A 15,783-nucleotide genomic window follows, 5' to 3' on the forward strand; every position below is an offset into this window, starting at 1 on the left:
ACCGGGTCAAACCAATGGTTCATCTAGCCCAGTATCCTGCTTCCAACAGTGCCCAATCCAGGTCACAAGTACTTGGCAGAAACCCAAATACTAGCAACATTCTGGAGCCCCAAAGAGTGACAAGATTCTGGAACCCAACGAGTAGCAAGATTCCAGAATCCCAAAGAGTAACAAGATTCCGGAATGCCAAAGTGTAGCAACATTCCATGCTACCAATCCCAGAGCAAGCAGTAGCGTCACCCATGTCCATCTCAATAACATACTGGATTTTCAGGAACTTGTCCAAATCATTTTTTAAACCCAGATAAGCTAACCGCAGTTCCCACACCCTCTGGCTATGAGTTCCAGAGCTTAACTATTCTTTGAATGAAAATATATTTCCTCCTATCTGTTCTAAAAGTATTTCCATGTAACTTTATTGAGTGACCCCCCTAGTCTTTGTACTTTTAGAACGAGTAAAAAATCAATTTACTTCTACTGGTTCTATACCACTCAGGATTTGTAGACCTCAATCATATCTCCCTTCATCCATCTCTTTTCCAAGCTGAAGAACCCTAACCTCTTTAGCCTTTCCTCATACGAGAGGAGTTCCATCCCCTTTATCATTTTGGCTGCTCTTCTTTGAATTTACCCCAGGGTTCAGGTGGTGTAAATCCTCTTGGGCACGGATCCTGGAGATTTGTGCTTTTCTGTACACAACATCCAACTCAGAACGCCATTGATAGAATAGTGCTCAGTTCGCATTTTTTTCTGCACCCAAATTTGAGTTTAGTCCCATATACCAATGGCACAATAAGTCAGTCCTTTCCTTTGTACTTGTTGAAATACTTTGCATCACCATCTTGACTATGAAAATAATCGTAGCGGTGATAGACAGTTCTTTGGCTGTTTCTTGGTCCTATTTGTGTGCATGTGTGAGGGTACAATCAATGGTACTAAGCCACGTAGACTATTGCAATGGAATTTATGCGGGCTGCAAAGAACAAATCATAAAGAAACTTCAGACCGCCCAAAATACAGCAGCCAAGCTTATTTTTAGAAAAACGCGTTTCGAAAGCACCAAACCCCTCCGAGAAAAACTGCACTGACTCCCAATCAGAGAGCGTATTGCATTCAAAATCTGTACCATAGTCCATAAAATTATATACAGTGAAGCCCCAGGATACATGACAGACCTCATAGACCTGCCAACCAGAAACACTACAAGATCAGCACGATCATACCTAAATCTCTATTACCCAAGCACCAAAGGACTCAAATACAAATCAACTTACGCATCCAGCTTTTCATATCTAAGTGCACAACTATGGAACACACTGCCAAAAGCAATAAAAACTACACTCGACTACCTAAATTTCCGAAAACTACTAAAAACAAACCTGTTCAGAAAGGCATATCCCACCCAACCAACATAAACAAAACCTGGTCACCTGCGACACAACGAAACCAAAGACCGAAATGGACATCTTCAACTCTTCTTCTCTAAGTTCCCCCACTATATTTACAATACATGAACCTTAATCTACCATAATATCACATTGTACTTGTTCATTCCAGAACTGGCAAATGCCATAACGGTATTATGTATGCCACATTGAGCCTGCAAATAGGTGGGGAAATGTGGGATACAAATGTAACAAATAAAACCAGTAAGGCCTCCATTTACTATGAGGCAGGCTTGTCCAAGTTCAGTCCTCAAGGGCTGCTAGCAGATCAGGTTTTCAGGATATCCCTGGTGAATATGCATGAGAAAGATCTACATACAATGGATGTGGTGGCATGCAAATCTTTCTCATGCATATTCATGAGTTTCAAGGAGAGAAGAGAAACTGATAGCAAAGAATATTGAAGTTGGTGCAGTTAATAGAAATTATGATGAATGTCTCAGCTTTTGTGAAGGAGCTGTAAGGAGCCAAAGGATGACATTATGACAAAGAAATAATACACTCTCAATGACTGGAGTTCGTGAAGAGAAACCGTGAGAATGTATAGCATGGGAATTGTTGGTAAAGAACATTAACAGGAAGAGGAATCATGGATAATATTCTTCTTAATGTGAAAAATTTATAGGGAGATGTTCAAGCTCTTATGAGTTTATGTCATTAAGACAGAGTGTAAAAACTCAGAGGTTAGAGGGATCGTATTATTATTTTTCAAAAAAGTCCATTTGGTTTTAGGTGTGAATGAGAGGAGAGCAGGATTAGATTGTGAGAAGAAATTTTATATGTTCAGAGAATTGATCAATAAAGTGAATTTTGTAAAGATAACGTTGTGAAGAGTTAGTATTTGGGGATATATATTATGTAACTAGGACACAGGATTTACTCAGTTGATGTTAACATGTGTATTCATTAGGGATATCCTGAAAGTCTGGCCTGTTTGCAACCATCAAAGACTGAACTTGGACAAGCCTGGTATAAGGGAACTGAGGCACCTCAACTCTATTGTAACCTGATAGCGACAAGCCTAAGAGAGCTGTCATAAGTGAAAGTGCCTAAATCCCGGATTCTATATTGCGCGACTTAAGTTGGTCGTATTCTGGATTTGAGACGGTGACACAAAAGGCAGAACAGACGAAGAAATCTATATGGCTCCCAATCAAAGAATGAATTGCTTTCAAAATCTGCACTCTGGTTCACAAAATTATCTATGGTGAAGCCCTGGGATAAATGACAGACCTGATTGACCTACTAACTAGAAACACATTCGAATCAACACAAACGTACCTAAATCTGCACTGACCCAAGCTGCAAAGGACTCAAATACAAATCAACTTACGCATCCAGTTTTTCCTACATTAGCACACAACTGTGGAACGCATTACCAAAAACCTTGAAAACATCATACGATCACCTAAACATCCGGAAAACACTAAAAACTAGCCTGTTTAAAAAGACATACCCTGCCAATGCAACATAAATGCCTGATCTCTGCAACACAACAAAACTAAAGTACGTAATGGACATAACACAACTCTTCCGTTGTACGATTCCCTAGTGTGGCTGTACCACATGAACTTGATCTCATCACAACATCACCCTGTATTTGTTCACACCGGAGTCTGCAAACGCCCTCTCCGGTACTATGTAAGGCACATTGAGCCTACAAATAGGTGGAAAATGTGGGATACAAATGTAACAAATAAATAAATATGAAGATGAGTTCATTCAACCAGCAATGTCTGACACAGGCCGTGTTTACCCCACACATGGGCTGCCTCAGGGGCAAATTGTGTTGAGAACTGGATACCTCTTTATATATGTGCTGTGACTCATATGACAAGAGAATCCACACAATGGCTCTGTGAATCTCAAGCATCATTTGCCCCTGTCACCGTCTTGGATCTTGCAGATAGACTGCCCTGTTGTTTCCTTGCGTATTCTGGATTTGTGCATGCAACTTAATTAGTTAACAATCCAATCAGTGCTGATAAATGCCAATTAAGCAATTATTGACACTAATTGGCATTAATTAGAATTTACACACACAAGCAGATTCTGTAATGTAATGCACGTAAATTCTAAGTCGCAGAGTTGAAAAGGTAGCGTGGCCATGGGCGTAGAATGGGCGGGTCATTTCTAAAATCTCTGTGTGTTGCTATAGGCATTTTGCTATTGCTGATAGTACTGCGTGATGCGCTGTTGCATTACTAACAGGACGACGCTCTCCAGGTCTTTTTCAAGACCACTCCGTTTTCCCTTGTGGAAGTTCGCTTACTTTATTACATACACCTCCTGAGGCAGGCCTGTGGCCGAAACAGATCTGTGTCGAGTCTGTAATAAAATTTGGCTTACACGATCCAGCTATCCCAGTCTCGGAGGTCTTTGGTTCATTTCCCACTTTCTTCTGTGCTCTTTGACCTTGTGGGTTTTGTGGCCCACCCACCCGGTGGATTTGCCTTCCCTCCTTATTATAGAATACACCTGGTCCGCGTGTAATTTCGGTGTTGGCATTTACACCAAGTTTGACTTGATAAAACTGCCCGCAACTAAATTTAGTCATGCATATGGGCTTTCACTGTATTCAATAAAGTCCGCCTAAATTTAGGTGTACCTCACAGGATACGCCTAGGCGTATTTTTTCACCACCGATTTTTTTAGGCATAATATATTGAATCTAGCCCTAAATGTGAAAAGAGGGCATTTGTATTATTCTGGCAGTTCTGCACATAAGTGGAAACATTGCTTGAGTCCCACCTGTGTCCCGCCCTTAGAAAATACGTGCTGTGGAAGTTAAATGGTTATTTACTGAATAGCGTTTAGGCAGAATTTAGACATTTATAAACATATCTCACTGTTCTAAACCTTTACATGCATAACATTCTCATTAATGCCAATGTCCTTTATGTGTGTACATGTGTGTTTTATACAGTGCATTTTTTCTAGGAAAAAAGGTGCCTGTACTCAAATGCAAGGCCACCCTTCAGGGGTGGAGTGATCACTGAGGGACCCACCCCACAATAGCCAAACCCTGCAACCAGTCACAGAATCTATGACAAGGCAGAATTGGTGTGTAGAGCCTGAGCTCTTTCATTAAAACTTGGGGACCATGGGTCAATTTTAGCAGAAAAATCCAAAATTCCAGGAATAACATGTATAGAATGTTTGTACATTTGGGAAGCTTGCCAGGTGCCCTTAGCCTGGATTGGCCGCTGTCGTGGACAGGATGCTGGGCTCGATGGACCCTTGGTCTTTTCCCAGTATGGCATTACTTATGTACTTATGTAATGACAAAGGTGCCGGTACTCAGTACCCCCCAAGCACCACCTCAAAAAAGCCCAGTTTTTATAAAATACACATGTACATCGCCCATGCTTCACCCCTTCTATGCACCTGGGAATACTGCACATGGCGTGTGTATAAGTGCTAGCAATCATGCCAACACATATATGTCTAAACATGTGGTCAGCTGTGGAATTTTACACAATCCCTTTTCTGCATGTAAAACATTAGCCCTAAATGTCAGCACCAAAGTTGTAAAAAGAATTTGCTGACAGACCGGAGGTCAGTGCTGACTGGAAACATTTCGGAGCCTCAGCCTTAGCAGTGTAGGTCATCCTTCCCCCAAACCTTTGTGTTCAAATATGAAATGCAGTTATATGAGTGGAGGAGTAGCCTAACGTTTAGTGCAGTGGGCTGGAACCCTGAGGAACTGGGTTCAAGCCTCACTGTGATTCTGGGTAAGCCACTTGCCCAAGGTACAAAAACATAGGGGTCCTTTTACCAAGGCGCGCCAAAAAATGGCCTGTGCTGGTGTAGTCGCATGTATTGGACACACGTAGGTCCATTTTTCAGTGCGCCTGCAAAAAAGGCCTTTTTTTGCCAAAAACAGATATGCGGCAAAATAAAAATCAGCAGGCGTCCATTTTGGGCCTCAGACCTTTCCGCCACCCATTGACTTAGTGGTAAGGTCTCAGGCGTTAATCGGGTGGTAATTGTCAGCACGCGTACACTGCCAAGTATCACCCGGTTAACTCCACACAGTAGAAAATAGAAATTATTTTCTGCCACGCGTTTTGGATGTGCGCCAAAATTAGACTTACCGCCCAGGGCATGCGGTAGCCGGGCAGTAGTTATAATTTGACACACGTTGTACGCATCTTAGTAAAATGGCCCCTTTGATTGTGATCAGAAAGTGCAGAGAAGGGCGACGAAAATGATAAAGGGGATGGGACGACTTCCCTATGAGGAAAGGCTAAAGCGGCTAGGGCTCTTCAGCTTGGAGAAAAGGTGGCTGAGGGGAGATATGATAGAGGTCTATAAAATAATGAGTGGAGTTGAACGGGTAGATGTGAAGTATCTGTTCACGTTTTCCAAAAATACTAGGACTAGGGGGCATGCGATGAAGCTGCAATGTAGTAAATTTAATATGAATCGGAGAAAATGTTTCTTCACCCAACGCATAATTAAACTCTGGAATTCGTTGCCAGAGAATGTGGTAAAGGCGGTTAGCTTAGCAGAGTTTTAAAAAGGTTTGGGTAGCTTCCTAAAGGAAAAGTCCATAGACTGTTATTAAATGAACTTGGGGAAAATCCACTATTTCTGGGATAAGTAGTATAAAATGTTTTGTATATTTTTGGGATCTTGCCGGGTATTTGTGACCTGGATTGGCCACTGTTGGAAACAGGATGCTGGGCTCGATGGACCTTTGGTCTTTCCCAGTATGGGAAGGTAATCAGGGGTGACCTTCCCTTACTCCCCAAGATGGCACTAACCCACCTCCAACCCCCCCAAAATGTGATTAAAAATATTACTTTCCAGCCTCAGATGTTATACTCAGGTCCATAAGAACAGCATGCAGGTCCCTGGAGTAGTCTAGTGTTGGGTGCAGTGTACTGCAAATAAGTGGACCCAGGTCCATACCTCTCCCTACCTGGTACACTTGTGGAGGAAACTGTGAGCCCTCCAACCCTCACCAGATTCCCACTGTATCCCCTTCACCCATAAAGGCTACAGTAGTGGTGTACAGTTGGGGGTAGTGGGCTTTGGGTGGGTTTTGGTGTGCTCAGCAGACAAGATAAGTGAGCAATGGTGAGACGTGCACCTAGGAGCATTTTATGAAGTCCACTGCACTTCCCCCTAGGGTGCCCTATTTCTTTCCTTCATGACTGGGGGCCAGTCTACTAAAAATGCTGGTTCCTCCTACATCCCAATAGCTTGTTGTGCGTTTTGCACTTTTATTTTCCAAAAATGGACCAAACCACAAAACCTTGTTCAAAACAGTATTTTGGAAAAAAAAAAAAGAAAAGAAAAGAAGATAGACATTTTTCTTTTTTGAAAATGACCTTCTTTCCTATTCAGATTTTGAATGTTTTTTGCAAAACGGCCAAAGTCAGACTTAGACGTCATATCGAAAATGCCCCTCTACGTGGTACGTAAAATGTATTATCCCTACATGCTTCATTGATATTTTTAATGCATGCCAATTCTTTAGTTTCAAACCAAAATTCCTCAAGTAAGAAGAAGGAAGAGGTTCGGTTAATCCAACCAAGGGCGTTTATTTTTAGCATCGAGGGCTCTATAGTCTAAACGTGTTGCTTTACTTTGCAGGTAACAGAAAAGAAGCAGGAGCTGGAAAAATGTTTGAAGTTGTCTCGGAAGTTAAGGAAGGAGATGAGTGCGTTGACGGAGTGGTTGGCTGTAACGGATGCCGAGGTGACCAGAAGGTCGGCAGAAGAGGGAATGCCTAGAGGTCTTGATGCGGAAGTTGCCTGGAGCAAGGTATAGTCAGCTAAATGTCTTATGGAGTGGTGGTGGAAGTAGCCAAATACTATATCGTAATGAAAATGCCTCCCACTGCTATCAGAAAGAAGGTATATGATCCCTTATAATATGTTTTTTATTTATTTTGAAACTTTATGGGGGTGAAAAACGCCTCAAAGTGCCAGGATTAAAACCAACGCACAAGTGATAGACGATCCTGTTGACCAATCTCTTGGTCTTAAGAGGATCTATTCTTTATCATAGGCAAAAAAAAAACCCCATATAAATGGCAAGGTACAGTCATGCAGGCTGTATGCACAGATCACATGGATCATGCCTAACCGTGAGTTTCCTTTTGAGGAAGGAGGGGATGATGAGTTCTTGAGTTCTGAAGATTTATTTTTACCAGAGCCGGTGGTGGGAGGCGTGGATAGTGCTGGGCAGACTTATGCAGTCTGTGCCAGAGCCAGTGGTTGGGAGGAGGGGCTGGTGGTTGGGAGGCGGGGATAGTGCTGGGCAGACTTATACGGTCTGTGCCAGAGCCGGTGGTTGGGAGGAGGGGCTGGTGGTTGGGAGGTGGGGATAGTGCTGGGCAGAAGAGCACAGGTACAAATCAAAGTAGGGTATACACAAAAAGTAGCACATATGAGTTGTCTTGTTGGGCAGACTGGATGGACCATGCAGGTCTTTTTCTGCCGTCATCTACTATGTTACTAGGTTTTGTAATTTTGCTTTACGTGGCAGTACAATACCAACGGGATTTATTGTGATAGCATCTGCTAAATGTGATAACCGTGCAATGGTGCAGTTCAACCAAGCTTTATTTGAAAGAGACCTAGAATGGACAAAAGGTCTTTTCATCTGTCGGCTGGTGAAGTATGTCTGACCCAGATTGTACGTTGGTTTGATGCAATCTATTTCTTTCCTTCTCAATAGAAAAATCTTCCTGTCCAGTTGTACAAGACATGCAGCTCTGAGGCAGGTTTACATCATACCTGGAAACATCCTATGAGATGCCTTGATCTAAAATTGGAAAGACAATCGAGAAATAAATAGGGATGGGCAGCGAAACAATTTTCATTTTGGTCATTTCCTGTGCTATTTATGGGGATTTTTCTTTTGTTTTCATTTACCCATTTTGGTTTTTTGTTAGTTTCCTGTAATAGTGCTCACTACTTGGAATGAGAGTGCACTCATTTCACAAGTTTGTGCCTGTACAATGATTTGTGCATATGTGGTGATTTCACTATTGGGAAGGAGTGTGCACTATTATTGAAACAACATTGGATATGTTATTTAAAATGACAACCTATCCTTAGAAATAAAAGTAAAAAATATCAGCATATCACCATATCCAGTGGACATCTGAGCTGGCCAGCTTGTAAGACTCAAGGCGAGAATCCTTAGTTTCTTTACCTACTTGATAAAACTCGATCTTGTCTTGCTGCCACCTTGAAGATCTATACACCTACTCACTCTTTATGGTCAAGTAGCCAGTCTCCGTTGGAGGTCCAAAGCTTTGGAAATATTAGACTTGATGTATATGAGTGGAGTGGAGGATGTGTATGAGTGGAGTGGAGGAGTGTTCTAGTGGTTAGAGCACTGGTCTTGCAATCCAGAGGTGGCCGATTCAAATCCCACTGCTGCTCCTTGTGATCTTGGTCAACTCATTTAACCCTCCATTGCCTTAGATACAAACTTAGATTGTGAGCCCCTCCTGGAACAGAGAAATATCCAGAGTACCTGAATGTAACTCACCTTGAGCTACTATTGAAAAGGTGTGAGCAAAATCTAAATAAATATATGGAATGTTGCTACTATTGAAGATTCTACATGGAATGTTGGTACTATTTGAGATTCCGTTACTACTATTTGAGATTCTAGATGGAATGTTGCTAGTGGAGGAGTGGCCTAGTGGTTAGAGCACCAGTCTTGCAATCCAGAGGTGGCTGGTTCCAATCCCACTGCTGCTCCTTGTGATCTTGGGCAAAGTCACTTAACCCTCCATTGCCTCAGGTACAAACTTAGATTGTGAGCCCTCCTCGGACAGAGAAATATCCAGAGTACCTGAATGTAACTCACCTTGAGCTACTATTGAAAAAGGTGTGAGCAAAATCTAAATAAATATATGGAATGTTGCTACTATTGAAGATTCTACATGGAATGTTGGTACTATTTGAGATTCTAGATGGAATGTTGCTAGCAGAGGAGTAGCCTAGTGGTTAGAGTACTGGTCTTGCAATCCAGAGGTGGCCGGTTCAAATCCCACTGCTGCTCCTTGTGATCTTGGACAAGTCACTTAACCCTCCATTGCCTCAGATACAAACTTAGATTGTGAGCCCTCCTGGGACAGAGAAATATCCAGAATACCTGAATGTAACTCACCTTGAGCTACTATTGAAAAAGGTGTGAGCAAAATCTAAATAAATATATGGAATGTTGCTACTATTGAAGATTCTACATGGAATGTTGGTACTATTTGAGATTCCGTTACTACTATTTGAGATTCTACATGGAATGTTGCCATAGTGGAGGCGTTGCCTAGTGGTTAGAGTACTGGTCTTTCAATCCAGAGGTGGCTGGTTCAAATCCCGCTGCTGCTCCTTGTGATCTTGGACAAGTCACTTAACCCTCCATTGCCTCAGATACAAACTTAGATTGTGAGCCCTCCTGGGACAGAGAAATATCCAGAATACCTGAATGTAACTCACCTTGAGCTACCACTGAAAAAAGTGTGAGCAAAATCTAAATAAATATAGAAATTCTATGTTCATAATTACTGGCCCAACACTTTGGAATTTATTGCCTTTGAATTTACATCACATGGAATCTTTACTTTCTTTTTGAAAGCACTTGAAATCCAATTTATTTCCGCAGGCTTTTTTCCGATTTGCATTTACTGCTAAGTAATCTTTATTGAAGTAACTTACTTGTTTTATTTTTGAATACTATTGTCATTGGTGTTGTGTTTTCATATTACTTTGTGTGTTGCTAGATTTTGATTTTGCGTGTTTATTTGTAAACCACCTAGAGTTATAGATGGATGATTAGAAGAGATTTTAAATAAATCAATAAATAAAAAGTTTTCAGGTATAATCTAGAAAACAAGCAGTAAGGACTATCCAGGCAGAGAGGTGAGTACTGCTATCCAAAGACCTCATCACATAAAGTTAAAATGAAAGGTATCTGCTTCTCTGATAACCATCAGGTCTTCCACGCTGCCTATACATTAACCCCCTCCCCCGACACAGAGGCTGATAATACTGTTAAAAACAATTGAATAAAAACACAAATACATATATCAAATAATGTTCAAACATTTTAGTTTAGTTTATTTATGTATATTCTGCGTACAACCTATGTGGATTACAAAAAAATACATACATACTGTAATCATAAAACAGATCAACAATAAACAGAACAACAATAAAACAGTCCATTAGCTCCTTTACATAGTAACTAATGTCTCCAGTCAACTATAAAATCTCCATTCCTTCAATTTGCAAATGCCTCCATGAATAGATGTGTTTTAATCATTTTTAATTGAGTTGTATAAATATAAATAATACAATACAAAATTCAAATCTTTAAAAAAACATTATCTTAAAAAAGTATCAAAAAGCCAACTAAATAGAGGAAATCCTAAGAAAACCAAACAACAAAAAGTACCTTATAACACATAGCAAATAATCATAACTCAAAACTCCCGAATCATGATTTCCATCAAAAAGAACATTCATCCAAAAATCATTAAGAACACAAGAGGCACCAAGGAAAAGATTTGCAACTGCAAAAACGAAGCTTGAAAAAATGTAAAAGCAAAACACACAAATACCCGCATGATCAAATGGTTCCAGCCAGTTACCAAAAGTAAGTTTGTTAGATTTAAAAGAAATCATGACAAATGGCTTTGAATATTGACTTGTGTGTGTCCTTATAATATAGACCAGTGCATCAATTTACACCTGTGTAGACTCTACATATATACTCAAGTATTTTTACAAGGGGTTCTTTTCCAAAGGCATATAACGGCCTATGCACGTACAGCGCACATCAAATCGACGGGCGGTAAATCTGAGTTTGGCACATGCCGAAAACCCGCGGTAGAAAATAACTTTCTATTTCCTACCGTGGGGGGGGGGGGGGGGCGTTCTCAGCCGTATTCAGCAGTTGGCACGTGCTGGACGGTTACCGCATGGGTAACGCGTGAGCCCTTACCCCTAAGTCAGTGGGTGGCCTTAAGGGCTCAGGCCGTAAACGGACACACGCTGTTTTTTATTTTTCTGCACGTCCATTTCCCGGCCCCCCAAAACCTCCTTTTTTCCAGAAGTGGTGGAGAAATGGTCCAGCATGTGTCCAGTACAAGCGCCCACACTACTCCAGGCCACTTTTTGGTGTGCCTTTGTAAAAGGGCCCCGGAATGTGCGACCTCTAGTCACCCAAACTATGTCCCAGAAACACCTGCATAGAATTTGCTTATATAACCACGTGTCGGCGCAGGTACTTATACGTGCTATCACCCGGGTTCTGTGTATGGCGCTGGAGTTTCAATGTAGATCCGAGATATATATGTAAATTAAGGGTCCTTCTACCAAGCTGCATGAAAAAGGGCCCTAGGCTAGCGGTGGGGACTGTTTTTCTCACGCGCCAGGACCCTTTATAGCACAGCAGGTAAAAAAAATCCTCTATACACACATGGCCATGCGGTAAGAGAACTCTTACCGCATGGCCTTGCGGTGAGGAGCTCTTACCGCCACCCACTGAGGTGGTGAGAAGGAGGGGTATAATCGAACGGGGGCACCCATCTATAAGGGCGCCCATCTCCGGAGACGGCCCCGGGAAGGGGCGGAGCCAACCGTATTATCAAACTAGATAGGAGTCCATCTTTCGTTTCGATAATACGGTCGGGGCCGGCCAAATCTCAACATTTAGGTCAACCTTAGAGATGGTCGACCTAAATGTTGAGATGGCCGGACGTAGAGATGGCCGGCCTTGGTTTTCGCCAATAATGGAAACCGAGGCCGGCCATCTCAAAACCGGCCAAATCCAAGCCATTTGCTCGTGGGAGGAGCACCTAACCACTACACCTCTACTCAGGAAATTTAGACTGCCCCAACTTGACATTTCGTCCTTTAGATTGTAAGCTCCTTTGAGCAGGGACCGTCCTTCTTTGTTAATTTGTACAGCGCTGCGTAACCCTAGTAGCGCTATAGAAATGTTAAGTAGTAGTAGTAGTAGTAGCCAGCATTTGTAGTGCACTGGTCCCCCTCACATGCCAGGACGCCAACCGGGCACCCTAGGGGGCACTGCAGTGGACTTCATTAATTGCTCCCAGGTACATAGCTCCCTTTCCTTGGGTGTTGAGCCCCCCCCCAAATCCCCCCCCCCCAATACCCACTCCCCACAACTGTACACCACTACCATAGCCCTTATTTATTTATTTATTACACTTGTACCCCGCGCTTTCCCACATACAGCAGGCTCAATGCGGCTTACATAGTAACGAAAAAGCATTCCAGAGTCTTGTAATGAGAATATTACAAACTACAATAACATAATAATAGTAAGGTTTGAAGAATGTATGGGTTGGATATGAGAAGGTAATCAAGGATAGATAGGTAAAAGGAGAGGAGATTGGGAGGGGAATGGGATAGGAAGATGGAGAAGAAACGATTGGAGGATGAGTATAAGGGTATTAGGAGACAAGGTTAAAAGGTATAATCGTTGTCAGAGGTAGTGTCATTGTCAGAGCGGAGTAGAATCAGTGGGCTGATAGGATTAAGTAGGGTCGTTAGGGTAAGCTTGCTTGAAGAGATGCGTCTTTAACAATTTCCTAAAGGGTAGATAGTCATTTATTGTTCGGATGGATCTTGGTAGAGCATTCCAAAGCTGGCTGCCCAAGAAGGAGAAATTGGATGCATAGTAGGTTTTGTATTTAATTCCTTTGCAGTTGGGAATGTGTAAATTAAGATAGTTACGTGAGGACCTTGATCTGTTTCTAATTGGAAGGTCAATCAAGTCATTCATGTAGCTATGTGATCTTATGAATCATTGTGTAGACCTTGAAATAAATTCTTTCTTATGGGTGAAGGGGGCACCTACATGTGGATACAGTGGGTTTTGGGTGGGTTTTGGAGGGCTCCCATTTACCACCACAAGTGTAACAGGTGGGGGGGGGGGGTATGGGCCTGGGTCCGCCTGTCTGAAGTGCACTGCACCCACTAAAACTGCTTCAGGGAACTGCATACTGCTGTCACGGAGCTGGGTATGACATTTCAAGCTGGCATAGAGGGTGGGAGGGGGTTGGTGACCACTGGGGAAGTACGGGGAGGTGATCCCCGATTCCCTTCTGTGGTCATCTGGTCGATTTGGCGTGTGCTACTTGCGTGTTACCCTACCATGGCTTAGTAAAAGGGCCCCGGGTGAATTTTCAGCCTTATTCCCCCCTTCACATATTAACTTTCAGATCCCTAACCTGCACCCCCCCCCCCCCCAAACTTTGATATAAACTCAACAATCATGATCAACGCACAAACATCCTATAAAAATTTAGGTTAAAATGTGTCCCGCTGGTTCCTTGAGTTTGTGTGGCTGTCAGGACCTATTGTTTTGCTTTGACTGCGCTCTTTGTTCTCCCCCCTCCAAGAAGCTGCTGCCCTAGGCAACTGCCTAATGGTAAGACTGGCCTGTATGCCCCTGCCAGGGTGGCTTGGAGTCTTCATGTCACTGTTAACACCACCGTTTTTGGTTCTGTAGGGTCTTATGTCACTTATGCTTTGAACTTCTGTTGCCTCTTGTCGATAGATGCCTTCCAGTGAGTTGAGTTGCAAAAGCATTTTCATTACAAATGGATTTTTTCTGAAACCCTCTGTCACAGTGCAAAATTGCTCGCTTCATTGATTTTAATTAACCCAAATAATCTGAGTGATCCAAATAATTTGGAAACTGAAAATTGAACTGAGAGAAACTGAACCCAACATGAACTGAGCCAAAAAATGTTGCCACTCACTTCCCGATTAAAAAGTACTGAATATTATGTCCAACTTCTCTGACTGTATATGAACGGCAGTACCGATCAATGCAATGAATTTCATTCCGCAATACCATTTCTCCCACTCTGTGTATATATTGCATGTCCTGTATTAAGGTTTGCGTCCGTGTTCCTTCTCTTCACAGCCCTACCGGAAGTATTCGTACATACCACAGAGCTGTAAGAGAGTGCTTTATATACATTTTTAAAATAAATGACAGCAGAAATAATTCTCTCTCCCTGATGACCCACTTTGAGGTTTAAACGTACTTGAAGGCACAAACTTTCTGTTGATTCCAAACTGTGATGGAAAGATAAGAAGAATCCCAACTCATATGTGCTACTTTTTGTGTATACCTTACCTTGATTTGTACCTGTCCTTTTCAGGGCACAGACCATATAAGTCTGCCCAGCACTATCCCCGCCTCCCAACCACCAGTCCCGCCTCCCACCACCGGCTCTGGCACAGACAGTATAAGTCTGCCCAGCACTATCCCCGCCTCCCAACCACCAGTCCCGCCTCCCACCACCGGCTCTGGCACAGACCGTATAAGTCTGCCCAGCACTATCCCGCCTCCCAACCACCAGTCCCGCCTCCCACCACCGGCTCTGGCACAGACCGTATAAGTCTGCCCAGCACTATCCCCGCCTCCCAACCACCAGTCCCACCTCCCACCATCGGCTCTGGCACAGACCGTATAAGTCTGCCCAGCACTATCCCCGCCTCCCAACCACCAATCCCGCCTCCCACCATCGGCTCTGGCACAGACCGTATAAGTCTGCCCAGCACTATCCCCGCCTCCCACCACCGGCTCTGGCACAGACCGTATAAGTCTGCCCAGCACTATCCCCGCCTCCCAACCACCAGTCCCGCCTCCCACCATCAGCTCTGGCACAGACCGTATAAGTCTGCCCAGCACTATCTCCGCCTCCCAACCACCAGTCCCTCCTCCCACCACCGGCTCTGGCACAGACCGTATAAGTCTGCCCAGCACTATTCCCGCCTCCCGCTACCGGCTCTGCTGATGTTTATTTTTTACATTTGTATCCCACCTTTTCTCACTTATTAGTAGGCTCGAAGTGGCTTACAAAGTTCCGGAGAGGTGGTTACAGACTCCGGTGTGAACAAATACAGTATATTTATTTATTTACTAGTAGAAAAGGCCCGTTTCAAGCAGGAAGGAAAAGGGCGCTTGCAAGGTTCCCCCCCCTCCCCCGGTTCCAGACCCCTCCATCGCTTTCCCCCCGCCCCACCCCGAGTTCCAGAGCCCACCTCCCTGCCTTCCTCCCTCCAAATTGGAACCCCCTCTCGGAGTTCCTGACCCCCGTCGCGACCATCTCAAGCCCGCCTTCCCGCCACCAAACCTCCGCAGCCGCCGTTGCGTACCTGGCCGCCTATGTCTGTAACTTTCTGGGTCTCCGAAGCCTCAGCTGATGTTACGACGCATTACGCCATTGGCGTAATGCATCGTGGGTCGTGACGTCAGCTGAGGCTTCAGAGACCCAGAAAGTTACGGACACAGGCAGCCAGGTTTTAGAACATTGGAGGCG

The 15,783-nt window shown here is 43.5% G+C and overlaps 1 protein-coding gene across 1 annotated transcript in view; it reads left to right on the top strand.

The window, feature by feature from the left end:
* The window catches only part of DMD (dystrophin), a 2,615,032-nt gene that overhangs the window by 1,271,221 nt on the left and 1,328,028 nt on the right, over nucleotides 1–15,783 (top strand). Inside the window, exon 34 of the mRNA XM_030202363.1 lies at nucleotides 7,050–7,220. Coding sequence (XP_030058223.1) covers nucleotides 7,050–7,220 — 171 coding nt within the window. The remainder of the gene's footprint in view (nucleotides 1–7,049; nucleotides 7,221–15,783) is intronic.

Source organism: Microcaecilia unicolor, chromosome 4, assembly GCF_901765095.1.
Source record: "Microcaecilia unicolor chromosome 4, aMicUni1.1, whole genome shotgun sequence".
Classification (NCBI taxonomy): Eukaryota; Metazoa; Chordata; class Amphibia; order Gymnophiona; family Siphonopidae; genus Microcaecilia; species Microcaecilia unicolor.